Consider the following 13775-nt stretch of genomic DNA (forward strand, 5'->3'; position numbering starts at 1 on the left):
GATTGTACACACAAAAAATTATCTGTATTTTCATATTGTTGCATATTTCCCATTCATTTCCAATGGCTGTAATTTTTGACCACAAACATCACAATTGTTTAAATTGTTTATTTTTTTTTATTTTTTCCTGGAAAGTGTCCTTGAGTTGCATACCATTCTGATAAAATAGCGATTTTATTTTTTTTATTTCAAAACTTTTTTTTTAGGTCTAAAATTGACAGAACAACACCAAAGGGTTAAACAAAATATAAGAAAAACAATATGAGTTTGATTAAAAAGGTTTAATTGGTTATTATTACAGAGAAAAGACTAAATAAATAAACAAACAAATGCACTGCCATTCAAAAGTTTGGGATCAATAAAATCTTTCTAATGCTTTTGTAAGCCATTTCTTATGCTCAACAAGGCTGCATTTATTTGAAAAATACAGAGAAAAAACTGTAATACAGCAAAATAGTATTACAATTTAAAATATATTTTTTTCTATTGTAATATATTTTTTAAATACTTTATTCCTGTAGTACCAAAGCTGCATTTTTTAATCCGCATCCATTACTTCAGTCCTCCATGTCACATGATCCTTCAGAAATTATTCCAGTATGTTGCTTTGATGCTCAAAAAACATTTCTTCTTATAACAATATTGAAAACAGTTTTGATGCTTAATGTTTTTGTGGAAACCATAAAAAAAAATTCATTTAAAGTTAAAAACGCCTTTATTGTCTTTTTATCAATGTAGTGCATCCCCGCTAAATAATATAATTTTATTCAAGAAATATATTTCTCAAAAAAAATTTCTTACTAAATAAAAAAGACTGACTAGCACTTTTACATGGTACAAAACAGATTGAGTGCATTTTCAGAATAATTGGTTTTATTGTCTTTTCCTATCTTCTTACAATAATAATTACCATGTTTTGCGTTTCAGATGTTAAAGATACAATGACAGGTCCATCTGCAAACTCTCCAAGGTATTCTGCATCCAATGAGCCGTCGACACCAGCCTCTTCATCCTTCATCTCTCACTCCCCTGAGGTCAACCCCTCTCCACCCGAGGAGCTCTTCTTCGACCCGGTGGCTGCTTCGCACAAACAACTTCACCAACATTACAGAGACGCCAAAAAGCAAACAAGAAAGAGCGACCTAAGCATGGGTCATGACAACCATGACAGTTTTACACTCCCCCAGAGACAGGATGGGAAAGAACGCCCAAGGAGTCCAAAAAAGACTCTAAACATGGACAACAAGAATGATCCTAGTGGACAAGTAGCTCGATCCCCAAGCCCCATGAAGACCAAGAAGGAAAACGCTGGGATCAGACAGGAGTTGCCTCAAAAAGCCACTGATGGATTGAAGCCTGGAAGTAGATACAAAGACGAGGACACTATGCACAAGCAGGACATGGAAACAGGAGAAATCAGACCCGAGGTCTCAAGAGGTGGCAAGACAGCAGAACCTCAGCGGTCTGAAAGCAGTACTCTCAACCTGAAGGACCACAGAGGACGAGACAGGCCTCGAGGGGAAGAGGATATCGAGGGTGTCCCTCAAGAGACTCCCCAGAATGGGAACCCTACCACCAAGAGAGGCCCTATAACCCCAGGCCCCTGGAAGGTGCCCCGCTCTGCAAGGATTCAACCTCCAGTGCATGGAGTCTAATGCGTTTGGGAGCAGCTATTGATGTCCTCCAACAATACGAGCCTCAAGTTTTGTTTTGTGCCAATCAGACTGCAGCTACAAACTTGTCCATGTCTCTTTGTTCCTGTGGCGTTAACATGAAGGATGCTTTTCTTTGAAGGTTTAAAATTGTCTATTAATGTGTATTAAAAAGATAGGTCACCAATAAATGAATAGTCTGTCAGCATTTATCAGCCGCCTTGATGTTAAAAATCCGGCATGACTACAAAACAAAAGAAGATATTTTGAAGGATGTTTGCCACTAAACCAATTTGGTTACCATTGACTTCTATTGTATGGACCATTAAATCTTTGAACTTCCACAGAAGACAGACAGACACACACACACACAGTGCTGAAATAACATGATGATAAGTGGATGGCGACAACATTTACATTTTTGAGTAAACCATCCCTTTAATTTTCCATCTTTGATTCGCCGCATGTCCTTACAATGACTTTTCCAGAGATACAACGGTCCTCAAGATCCAGTCCTGAGAAGTGACTTTGTGTAGGCTGTGCATTATTTTTCTTTTGGTGGTGAATTTCTGACATATCCATCTTTAAAAGACCAGAAACTTGTGGTTAAGTATATTGTTTACTACTTGTGTGTTGATAAAGACGCATATGTAATTTATTGAAATGATTATGATGATATAAACAAATACATGTATAGAGGTATAGAGATTTGTATCCATTCTGATACGTCTTTCGGCTTCCTAACAAACACATATTTTTTCACAGTGCTATAGCTTTTACAGTTAATCTCGGTGGAGCATTTGCAAGGTTGTACATTTGGGATCAAATGTTTGCTCATATCATTAAAAGGTGAAGCAGAACTATAGGAGAAATTCAGATATATTTTTGCATACTATACAATCAAACATTATATTTTTTCTTATTCTTTTTAGCACATCGAATGATTCATACTGCATTGTTTTCCCAATATTGGGACTTCATATTCATTCAAAGTGTCTTTATGCGTCTTTCAGACCATCCTATTAAATGTCAAGATGCTGTCTTATATCCAAGGGAAATGTAGCTCTGAATTATGTTATTCATCAGGTTCTTAAAGCCTCAAACAACTGGCACAGATTTAGACACAAGATATAACAATGTCAAATATCTTTTTTCCATAACAGTATTTTTGAAATACCATAAATATTAAGTGTCCATATGGGCAGAGCAGACATCAGTCAAACATTACATATGCTACAGCGCTTCTATAATTTGTCATGATGAAAAATGTGAATACTTTTGTAATAAGGTTCATGATTGCTTCTTGATCATTAAACGGGTCGTGAACTGCCTATATTTATTTTGTATGGTTCTCTGAGTTCCACTTATAATGTTCTCAAGATTTTTACATCAAAAACATAATAATTTAGCAGTAATAGGCTATTTTCTGTCCTGCTTTGACCCCCCTCATCAGAAAACTCTGTTTGAATTCACTGGCTTCGATATAAGCTGTTTTTAGAATCATGAAGAAGTTTTGAGTTCTGAAACTTGCAGGATGTTTTTATAGTACATCAGCCTCTTATGTCAAAAGATCAAGTGAATTTTGATTTCTCAGTTCATGACCCTTTTAAATCTCAAATTTTTGTAGCTTGTTTCTCAATGCAATGATCCTCAAACACTTTCCTGCAGAGTTTAGCTCCAACCATAATAAAACAAACATACCCGTGGTTTTCTAATGATCCTGAAGACACTGATTAGCAAACTCAGGGTTGTTTGATTTAGGGTTAGAGCTAAACTCTGCAGGAAAGTGGATGTCGCTAGCCAGATTTGAGGGTCACTGCTCTTGTGCATCTCATGTCATGAGGTTGTATGTATGATACTGTGGCCTTGCATTGCTTTATCTTACACAAAAAAGCCTTGTGGTCTCTACATTGTGGTAGTTGTAAATGTTTATATAAAAAAATAATACAATGTACAGCACCTGTATAAAATTGCCTTTGTGAAGGGAAAAACAAGAGAAAAAAAATCTATAAATCGCCCCATTATTTTTTTAAGTAATTGAGAGTATAAGCATATATATAGAGAGAGTGAATGGTTAAAGAAATGAATCTGGTCATGACCTTCTGTTCATGCACTGATGAATAAAGATTTACTGAAAAGTGGCCTCTTTTTATCTTTTAAGTTCCTGAACTACATTATTTAACATTAATGCAAATGCACTTTTGGTTTCATTGCATTTAAGGGGATGTTCACACAAAAGTGATGGGTTCAAAATCCGTCAACAGTTCTTTCAAGCAGTTCATTTTAAAAACACTGTTCGAAAATCGATTCAGCGATTGCTTTGTAATTAAGTCATCACTAGGTCTCATCACAGTATATTTAAGCAGTAAAACATTGCAATGGAGTCACATGTGGACACGTTTTATTTACATTTTATTGATTTAAACTTATTTTCTAACATCTCAGATAGCACATGCACATCTGCAAGATGTAAGATTTACAAGACTGAACAAACATCTGATGGATGTCTTTAAGATGTCAGTTTCTACGTTATAAACATCTTAAAGACATTTTCCAAACGTCGATTTGACATCTGATTGGAAACTATGTATTGCAGATGAGCAAACATGGAAAAATTGGGTCTTGCAGGTGTCAAATAGACGTCTACGCGATGTACGTGTGCTACCCATAGACAGGTGCTACCAGGGTATTGCCCTCAATTTATAAACTTATAAAAATTTATATTTATCAGAATCAGAATTTATATGAATTTATAAACTTATAAAAATTAATATTTATAATCTAAATATAATTTCCATGTACAATAAAACACTAAAATTAGCTTTAAACTTGGGAAAGATTTGACATTTAAAAATAAGTAATAAGCAAAAAAAATTAGTCCTTGTTAAAAGAATCAGTGAGCTGTTGAATCGAAAGAATTAAAAACCGATTCACTCCGATTCGTGAACAAATCGTTTAGGTCAGTTCTGTAAACATTCTTGGAAAAAATCCGAATAACAAGAGCGATTCGTTCACGAATCAGACATGCTATTTTTAATTTGACACGCCGACTGAAAAGTGCAACTCTCATTCCGCCAATAACAGGCAGATGCGACGCAATATCCGAGGACGTCCTTCAAATAGCCCAAATAGCAAGAAAGCGTTCCGTGTAAACGCCCCCTAGAGAAATCCAACACCGTGCGATTATTATCTCCAGGATGTTTTGTTTTGCTCTTTCGTTGGTTGTGAGCTCAATGCCGAGCGCATTTATTTCCTCTCAACGAAACGGAACCGCCCTAACCCTGAAGCTACTTCAGCATTACGTCAGTCTCTGGCCGCGGTGCGTGCAGCAGCGCACGCATACCTTGAACCACAGCAGTAAAGAAACATCACTACCCACAAAGCTACCGATTGTCCGCATGCGCGCTCCGAGCAGGAAAACTACAAACGCGTGTGCTCCGATTGGCTAGGGACAAAAGAACTACAGCTCCCAATAGACATGCGCAAAAGTCCCTCTTAAAGCCTTTTAAATTTACGTGCAAAATGGCCGCTCAGGTCGATCTACTGCGCGTCAAAGTAGAGGAGAAGAGCAGGGACAGCTTTGACAAAGCCACGAAAGAGAAGAAAAAGAAGAAAAAACGCGAATGTTCGCCGTCCGATGACAAGCGCGATAGAGCGGAGAACGAAGCGAAGAAAATAAAGCTACAGCACCACCAACACAATCACCAACATGCCCAACAACAAGCGCATCCACCGCACCAACAGAATGGCCAAGCGCGCAACTTCAGCAAAGAGCAGGCACCTGTGCAACACCGCCATCATCAACACCATCACCTCCTCGGCTCCAAGAAAGAATTACCTCCGGGCTGGCCGCCGCGAAAAGTGACACCAGCAGCCCACGTCCCGCGGAAGACGGTCCTGCCGCCTTCCCCGCTGTTCACTTTCACGCCGCTCAAAGTAGCGAAGGCCGAGACCCCCAATAACAAGCCCAAACACATCGAGAAGGACGCCAAACTCAAACCCAAGAAGGAAAACGCCGTGGCGAATGTTAAAGTGGGGGAATGCAAAAAGAAGAAAGGTAATTGTAACAGCGTTTACACGTAAGCCAAATGATTTTACATTACTGACTGGCTTCCAACTTAAAAGTGAGCGGAGAAAGTGCTGTTAGCTGCGCTGCTAACCCATGCGCGAGCACGCTTGTGTGAACGCCCCCATTCACTCGAGCGCAATGTACTGAGCAGAAATGTTAAATATAATCGAGGAAGAAACTTTCAACAGCTGAAAAGTATATTTAAATGAAATGCAAATTGATACCATTTCTCTGTTTTTTATTAAAGACGTTCTCCTCACGTCTGTCACGTGTAACGTTACTGTTAACTAAAATCGCTGTAACTACATTAATCTGTAAATATTTACACGATACCATAATACCGTGTTTTTACATACAATTGTCTTCCAGTACCTTATATACTGTATATGATGATCGTTCTGTACTGTATTATTATGCCAAATTTTACAAAACAACTGTATGCTGTGATCCTAGGGGCTAATGTGGGTCAGACCAGGCTTAATTTAATCTGACTTTTATATGCACCATTAGCACTGAGCAGCCTCAACTCGGTTGTGTAAAGATTTGAAAGTCAGTAGTATTACCATACTATTTATTCCCATCTTGGTACCATGGAACTGACACACTTTATAAAAAAAAAAAAAGATTTAATGTGAGTTAGTTAATAACAGTAACTGTAGTACTTATGGTATTGCCCCCAAAACTGTGGGCAGTGGTTACCATAGTACATTTATTTAAATCTTGTAGTAGTAGTAGTAGGAAAGTCTTAACAGAGAGAACTTATTTCTGGTCCACCAAATGTCCAGAATTGCTGGATATCTGGTAAGAATTTGGTAATTGATTACTAAGAAGTATTTACAAAGTTTTAAAGGAGCCACAACACTTTTTTTGTGTTTTTTTTTTTTTTTTATGTTTACAATTTTACATCGGTAAAGACTAAGAAGCTATGAACTATTAACTGTTTTTCAACGTCTTCTATCTCTATTGATCTTTTCAGAGCCCCATAGTGAGAATGGCAAAACCCAGACACTGGAGGAATACCTTTTAAAGAAAAAGAAGAAGAAGCGGCATCGTGAAGACGAGCGTGGCAAAAAGTTGCACATACACAACAAAGAGGTCCAAACAGTGTGTACAGGATTGACAGGAGACGCTCTGCCATCTTCTGAAGACCCGGTGTTGCATGTGTACATCAAAGATGAGAAGCCATGTCCAGACTTAAGTGAGTACTGCACTCCCAAGGCTGAGAAGAAGCCGTTCCTCTCACCCCAAGACCACTACATCCGAAGCTCGTGGCTTCAGACCAATGGCTCCTTCAGCAGACTGATCCATGAGGAAAAGCAGCCCAATGGAGGGGCATCTGTACTACACGCATACGCAGATGAACTGTCTTTACTGCAACCGGGGGACACTGAAAAATTCGCCCAGGAGTTTCTGGATCTCGCCTTTGCTGAGCATCCTAAAGGAGCCGCACGCTATGCTCTCGCTGTGGTGCACGGAGCGGCTGCCTACCTGCCCGATTTCTTGGACTACTTTGCCTTCAATTTCCCAAACACACCTGTCAAGATGGAAATCCTTGGTAAAAAGGAAATTGAGACCACCACGATTGCCAACTTCCACTCCCAGGTAGGATGACGCTTTCCACTCAATGTAACCTGGGTTGGGTTGTACCTTCAAGTTGTGGCTTGTTTTTGGCAGGATAGATTATGATACCATGCATGTGTAGCTCGCAAAATGAAGTCCATGTGTTTATTTAGCCTTTCTCTCTTCTAGAGAACTTTTAAAACTACTGCATTTATTATTTACACAAGTCAGTGACCGTTCAAAGTACACTACCGGTCTTTAGTGATGCAGACCAAATTTGCGCGGAGTCAAACTTTTCTACCATCTCTGAGATTCAACAAACTCGTATTATTGAATTCATTCTTGTAAGAAGCTCAGTTCAGGGAAGTTGTTTTCATTTCTTCAAATTTATGGCAGTCTGAACCCCATGTCATTGTAGATTTTGCCTCAAGCCCCATTTACACCAAGGACGATAACTATGTTTACATTTTTGTTCTAACTAGATGAGATTCATTGAGGAAATATAATTGGAATCAGTTTCACAGAGTTATTTTTGTTTTCCAGATGATAAATTACAAAAACATTGACAGCCAATCAGAGTCCATCTGATTTGATAGAGCTTGAGCATTTAAGGCAACAGACGACATAACCGGAGCCAGTGCTTATAATTAACACAACATTATTGTTTCATTAACGCTAATGTAGTTATCGTTCTCTGTGTTAATGGGACTTGTTTTGTTTCATGAAACTTCAGAAAGTGTGTGTTCGAATGTTTCCCGGCTCTGAAGGGCTTTCATGTTGCAGGTGAGCCGAACGTACTGCTCTGGGACATATAGAGCTGGTCCCATGAGGCAAATCAGTCTGGTCGGTGCAGTAGATGAGGAGGTGGGCGATTACTTCCCTGAGTTCTTGGACATGCTTGAGGAGTCTCCGTTCCTGAAGGTTAGGACTCAATCTCTCACAGATGAGTTTGTTTGTAAGGCTTTGTGCTGAAGGTGTTTTGTAGTGCAAATTAGTTTCAATTCACTGTTTGCCAACAGAATTTTTTTGCGATTTGGACCTAGATAAATGGTGTCATCTTGCAAATGGTGTCATCTTGGAAATTTGTGGCTTTTAGTCCATGTTTATTTGCTTCGAGGTGTGTATTTACCATTTGAATGTTATTACAATTAAAATTAATCTATATTTATCTGAACATATTATAAAATGTATTTTATTCCTGTGATATAATTTACAGCAGAAAGTCTTCAATGTCAGAAACCACTCTAATATACTGAATTGGTGTTCAAAAAAACATTTCTTATAATTATTAAATATGCTGTTGTGATATTTAATATTATTGTGTAAAAATATTAGAGTGCCCACCAGAAGCCAATAATAATGTTATGGCCGATTCACATTTATTAATTTAATAACTGATATGCATTCCTAAGCAAAAGCAAGTTGCAAGTCATGAGTTCGATCTCAGTGTACTGATTCAGTGGGGACTGTCAGCACAGAAAATCAAACTCTTCATCCAGTCGTTTCTTGCCATTCATACTTTCAGACAGTGGTCAGGGAAAGGCTACATTATTGTTTTAACTTCCCGACTTAAGTTTCAATTGTCTATACAGATGACTTTGCCATGGGGCAGCCTTTCTAGCCTGAAGCTTGACTGCAGGTCTCAGAGTGATGATGGTCCCATCATGTGGGTGAGACCAGGAGAGCAGATGGTCCCCACAGCCGATATGCCCAAATCTCCATTTAAGAGACGAAGGTTTGTGCTTTGTTCTTGAACTGCAAAAAAAAAGTCCTTTCTTATAGAGAAATTTTTTTAACTGTTTGTAGCGCCTCACAAAACCCTTTCATTTTGGTTGTAGATCAATGAATGAGATCAAGAACTTGCATTACCTCCCAAGAACCAGTGAACCACGTGAGGTGCTCTTCGAGGATCGGACGCGAGCCCATGCTGATCATGTTGGCCAGAGTTTTGACTGGCAGAGTACAGCAGCTGTGGGTGTCCTGAAAGCAGTGCAGTTTGGGGAATTGTGAGTGCAATCATCTGCCATGCAGAAACATATGTACATGGAAAAAGAGACAGATGAAATGACCTTTGGTGTCCTCATCTCCTATAGGAGTGACCGGCCACGAGTAACCAAAGATGTGGTCTGTTTTCACGCTGAGGACTTCAATGAGGTTGTTCAAAGACTTCAGCTGGACCTGTATGAGCCACCTGTGTCACAGGTAGGAGCTGTGTTACTGCTTAACAGATTTTTCAGGACAGACTGGGGATGTGTGTATTTATATTAGTTCTGGTTAACATGGCATTTTATCACATGAAGTATTAATTGTTTTGTTTTACTACGCAATCACTGACGCATAGCAGTGTGTATTTTAAGTACCGTGTTTTCCAGTCTATAAGTCCCACATTTTTTCATATTTTGCCTGGTCCTGCGACTTATATTCAGGTGCGACTTATTTATCAAAGTGAATTTGACATGAACCAAGAGAAAACATTACCGTCTACAGCCGCGAGAGGGCGCTCTATGCTGCTCAGTGCTCCTGTAGCCTACACTAAGTAGCATAGAGCGCCCTCTCGTGGCTGTAGACGGTAATGTTTTCTCTTGGTTCTTGGTTCAGTCCAGTGCAACTTGTTTTTTTTTTTTCTCATCATGACGTATTTTTGGGCTATTGCGACTTATACTTGGGTGCGACTTACAATACGAAAAATAGGGTATATAACCATATAGTCTGTCTGTTACACTGCATGTTTCAGAGCAAAGCATGTCACTGTGATCATTTACACATGGCAGCTCATGCTCCAGTGTTTTAAAGAGCCACACAGATGGGAAATCAAAAATTACCTGTATTACAGTGTGTGATGTAGCTGTCTATCAGTGTAAACAATGTGCAAAGTAATTAAACCAAAAAGTACACGATTTATAAAGTTCTTGGCTTCTAAAGTAAGGAGTCGACTCTATATATACATACACACATACATACATGCATGCATACATACATTTTTTTTTTTACAGTTCAGTTGTATTGGAACAGTAATATATTTATTGGAAATAAATGATAGTGTTGTTATTATACAGTCCCACTTAGAGCTAGCAATCCTAAAGGCAATCTCAGATAGTTTTGGTTAATAAGAAAATACCATGTTTATTTGAGGATACCTTTTTTATAATGAGTTAATGAATTGAGGTTATATTTAGTCACATATGATATAATATCACAATCTGATCTGATAATGCCACGTGGCATTGGATAAGCAGTAACTTATTCAAGATCCTGAACAGGTGTGGAGATAATATACAGGTATAAAATAGCATTCCCATAATGCCCCTCTCTCTACAGTGTGTTCAGTGGGTGGATGATGCCAAACTCAACCAGTTACGGCGAGAAGGCATCCGCTACGTCCGCATGCAGCTCTGTGACGACGACATCTACTTCATCCCTCGCAACGTGATCCACCAGTTCAAAACCGTCTCAGCCGTGTGCAGCCTCGCGTGGCACATACGTCTAAAGCAGTACTACTCTGAGGAGGAAAAGGGGGAGAAATCAAAGGACGTTAAGACCAAGGATCTGTGCTCCACATCATGTCCTTCCCCCTCGTCATCCCCTGTTCACCTGGACACCAAAGTCACCTCTTGCGCCCAGCTACAAACGAACACGGCACAAGGTGGAGTGGCCAAAACAGATGAACTGGTTTTCCAGAGGCCCGCAACGCCACCCAGAGAGCCACAGCCCGCGCCTCCACAGCCGGCTAAATCCGCCCACACTGTTTCTGCCACTCTCTGTTCGGAGCCCGGTCCTGTCCCAGCACCCTACCCTCTGTCCTCGCCCACACCAGAGCAAATGCTTCCACAGGTTCCCACCAATTCTGCATCAGACTCCTCACTCGACGGCAGCAGATCCTCAGATTTCCCCAAATGACTTCAGAACTCTTCCTTTTGCAGAGGGATGGCGTTTCATTTCACCTTGCAGACTTGACTGACATTCCACAGTGTAAAAAAGGTATATCTGGACTTTGCCTAAAAATGATGAAGACTGTATATTTTTCTTTCTTTTTTTAGCTCTTGGTTAAGAAAATGACCCCACAAGTACTTTTTAGGTTTTTCTCAGCCAAAGTATTTAATTTGAAGTATATTTTTGCTGATTATTACTCCGTATTGTTTTGTATTTGTTTATATATTATTATAAATGAGATGAACGTGTCTCTCAAGAGGGACTTTTCACATTTCCCAGGGCATCATGTGCATCATCTGCTAATTGGTTTTTACAGAAAAATACAAGGGGGAAAAAGTGCCTGTCACAAGTGGAGAGCAGCAGTCATATGTTAAAAGAGAAAAGTAGTCATATTTTTTCCCCCGTGTTGTAATGTCACTGAACTGAAGTATATGACGTACTAGTGAGTAGGTGTCAGTTTAAAATTAGACACGTTTGCTTTTTCATTAATCATTCTCTGGTTTGCTTGAAGGAAAATTCATTTTTTTTTAATGACTAATAGCAGTAATTATAAAAGAGCAACCTGTGCATTGCCTCTCATGAATGCAGGAAATATGATTTGGACTTCACAAGAGGATTGTTCATTTGTTTGTTAATTTTAATTATTTATTTTTGTCCAAAATTGTTAGTCTTTTAAGATCGGTCATTAATTAATTTGTCATGTTTGTTTTCTGTTTGTATTGTATGCAGAAGCCGTTGTGCTTTTTATGTTTTTATTTCGGACTAGGAAGACATATTCCATCAAGTCCGGACATTAGCTGAAAACTGGATGGAAATGTAAATAACCAAACCTACACTCAGGGGCAACATACTGATGCCTTTTCATTTGGTAAAGTCTTCTTCTGCTTTGCTTTAAAGTTTTATAGCGGTCTAATCCATACATTCAGATTATTGGGTTTTGATTGAACCTGTAATTCTGACGTGTTTGGAGGAGCTTCATGTAAAGAAAAAAGTCTCTTGATTCAAATGGATCATCTAAATAAGGTTCACTTCATATCTTTACACAATTCTGCTCATACTATCAGAGTAGTTTTAGTCACAACGGAAAGATCTTTTTAAATCATACTTTGATTTTGTTAATTATTCTCTAAACTTCTGTTTTTGTCTGTCATTGACATTGTCACCACTTTTTTAAAAAATGAGCCAAATTACAAAAATCTTGTTGCTTTGGCCATTTAAAGCTTTTGTTGATTAAGATAATTTGTTCTCCCTAAAAATCAGTAAGTACAAATGTGAATTAACGTAATATACATTAACAAGGAATAAATAAACTCTTGCTCTTCCCATAATTTGCTACCGAAGTCAAACCCAATTTTTTTCTCTTTAAAGAAAGCATTTGATATTATTTTATGGAAGTAGAAGCAGAAGGTGTATGGTCCAGTGCCCTTGCATAACACTTGTTTCCTATGTGTTTTAACTAAAGTTGTCTATAGTTTTTATGATAAGCATTCTGGGGTGATAATGCTATCCTACATAGTTGGATGAGTGCAATTTAGCTTTCACTTTCTGAGTGTAGTTGCGTGTCCGTAATGATTTTGAATGGGATTAAGTCTTAAAGCAGGCATTCAGTGTTTTTGAAAGGGTTATGGGCAGTAGTTGTGCTTCTCTGTTGACGCCAAGTATTGCTAATGACTGATTTGAATGTAATTTCACACCAGCAATCAGTCGACATTGATTATGGTTTCCACAAAATTATCTAATGGCTTTCCCTAATCAAATTCATCCTTCTATAAAAGAGTGCCTTTCATTGAGTCTTTAATTATCTGCATTTAAGCAAACCGATGTTATTCGAGTTGTACAAAGCATCAATTGTGATGGAATTTCGTAAAGTCTGGCAATAATTGGATATTTATTATCTAAAAAAAATCATGCTTGCTCTGGGATACAACTTCTGCTAATCCAAAAGCAACTGGCGGTGATAATTTTTACTGGCCACCAAATGTAGCAAATGCAAACAAAAATAAATAAAATTGGTGGTAAATGACCTATAGTCAATTCAGAACCACGTGCAATAGGATCAAATCATATATTTTTCCCACTGTTTTTTATTTATTTATTAGGATTAGGATTGTATGGACAGGTGTGAAAGCCTAGACAAATATCATTTTCCCTACTGTTCAATGGCATTTCCTCCGTTACAGATCCTGCAGATTAGCAGTTTTGCTTTATGAAAGAAAGCATACTTTCATACTTTCACCAAGAATACATTTCAAGGTGTCTTTAACACCAATCCATTAAGATGAATCTTCCCATATATACAGTTTCAGATGTTTTCCACTCCGCAACACACGATGCTTTTATACCTTAAGGTTTCATGTTATATTAAACATGATGTTTAGCGTTCTATGTTTCTTCTGAATTTTGGCAGCTAGTTTCTTTTTTTTATGTGTGTGTGTTGATCAGGTTTTGATGGTCGTTTGTAATATAGGAAAAATCCACTTAGGGATCAAGGCATGCTCTGTGTGTTTGATTCTTTATTTTCTCTGTTGAAATTTGTATAAAGGGTTTCGATTTCAGTGATTTTT

General features: G+C 38.3%; 2 protein-coding genes across 2 annotated transcripts in view; both read left to right on the forward strand.

Annotated features, from left to right (window-relative positions):
• Window positions 1–3794, forward strand: part of LOC113065504 (membrane-associated guanylate kinase, WW and PDZ domain-containing protein 3-like) — a 128867-nt gene extending 125073 nt beyond the window's left edge. Inside the window, exon 22 of the mRNA XM_026236792.1 lies at window positions 928–3794. Within this exon, the coding sequence (XP_026092577.1) occupies window positions 928–1655 (728 nt within the window). The 3' untranslated portion in view covers window positions 1656–3794. The remainder of the gene's footprint in view (window positions 1–927) is intronic.
• Window positions 3795–5018: 1224 nt separating this feature from the next.
• Window positions 5019–12998, forward strand: LOC113065506 (lysine-specific demethylase 9-like). The gene is made up of 7 exons (XM_026236796.1): window positions 5019–5709; window positions 6698–7323; window positions 8065–8202; window positions 8874–9016; window positions 9120–9287; window positions 9375–9483; window positions 10600–12998. The coding sequence occupies exons 1-7, from the start codon at window positions 5175–5177 to the stop codon at window positions 11176–11178; spliced, it is 2298 nt and encodes a 765-aa protein (XP_026092581.1). The 5' UTR covers window positions 5019–5174; the 3' UTR covers window positions 11179–12998.
• Window positions 12999–13775: the final 777 nt, after the last annotated feature.

The sequence above is a fragment of the Carassius auratus genome, chromosome 48 (assembly GCF_003368295.1).
Source record: "Carassius auratus strain Wakin chromosome 48, ASM336829v1, whole genome shotgun sequence".
NCBI lineage: Eukaryota > Metazoa > Chordata > Actinopteri > Cypriniformes > Cyprinidae > Carassius > Carassius auratus.

Excerpts from the sequence above, each read along its gene's own strand:
- LOC113065506 (XM_026236796.1), top strand. The coding sequence starts at position 5,175 with ATGGCCGCTCAGGTCGATCTACTGCGCGTCAAAGTAGAGGAGAAGAGC. Across the intron at positions 9,017-9,119 it reads TCTCCATTTAAGAGACGAAG|ATCAATGAATGAGATCAAGA; the intron begins GTTTGTGCTTTG and ends TTTTGGTTGTAG. Across the intron at positions 9,288-9,374 it reads GCAGTGCAGTTTGGGGAATT|GAGTGACCGGCCACGAGTAA; the intron begins GTGAGTGCAATC and ends CATCTCCTATAG.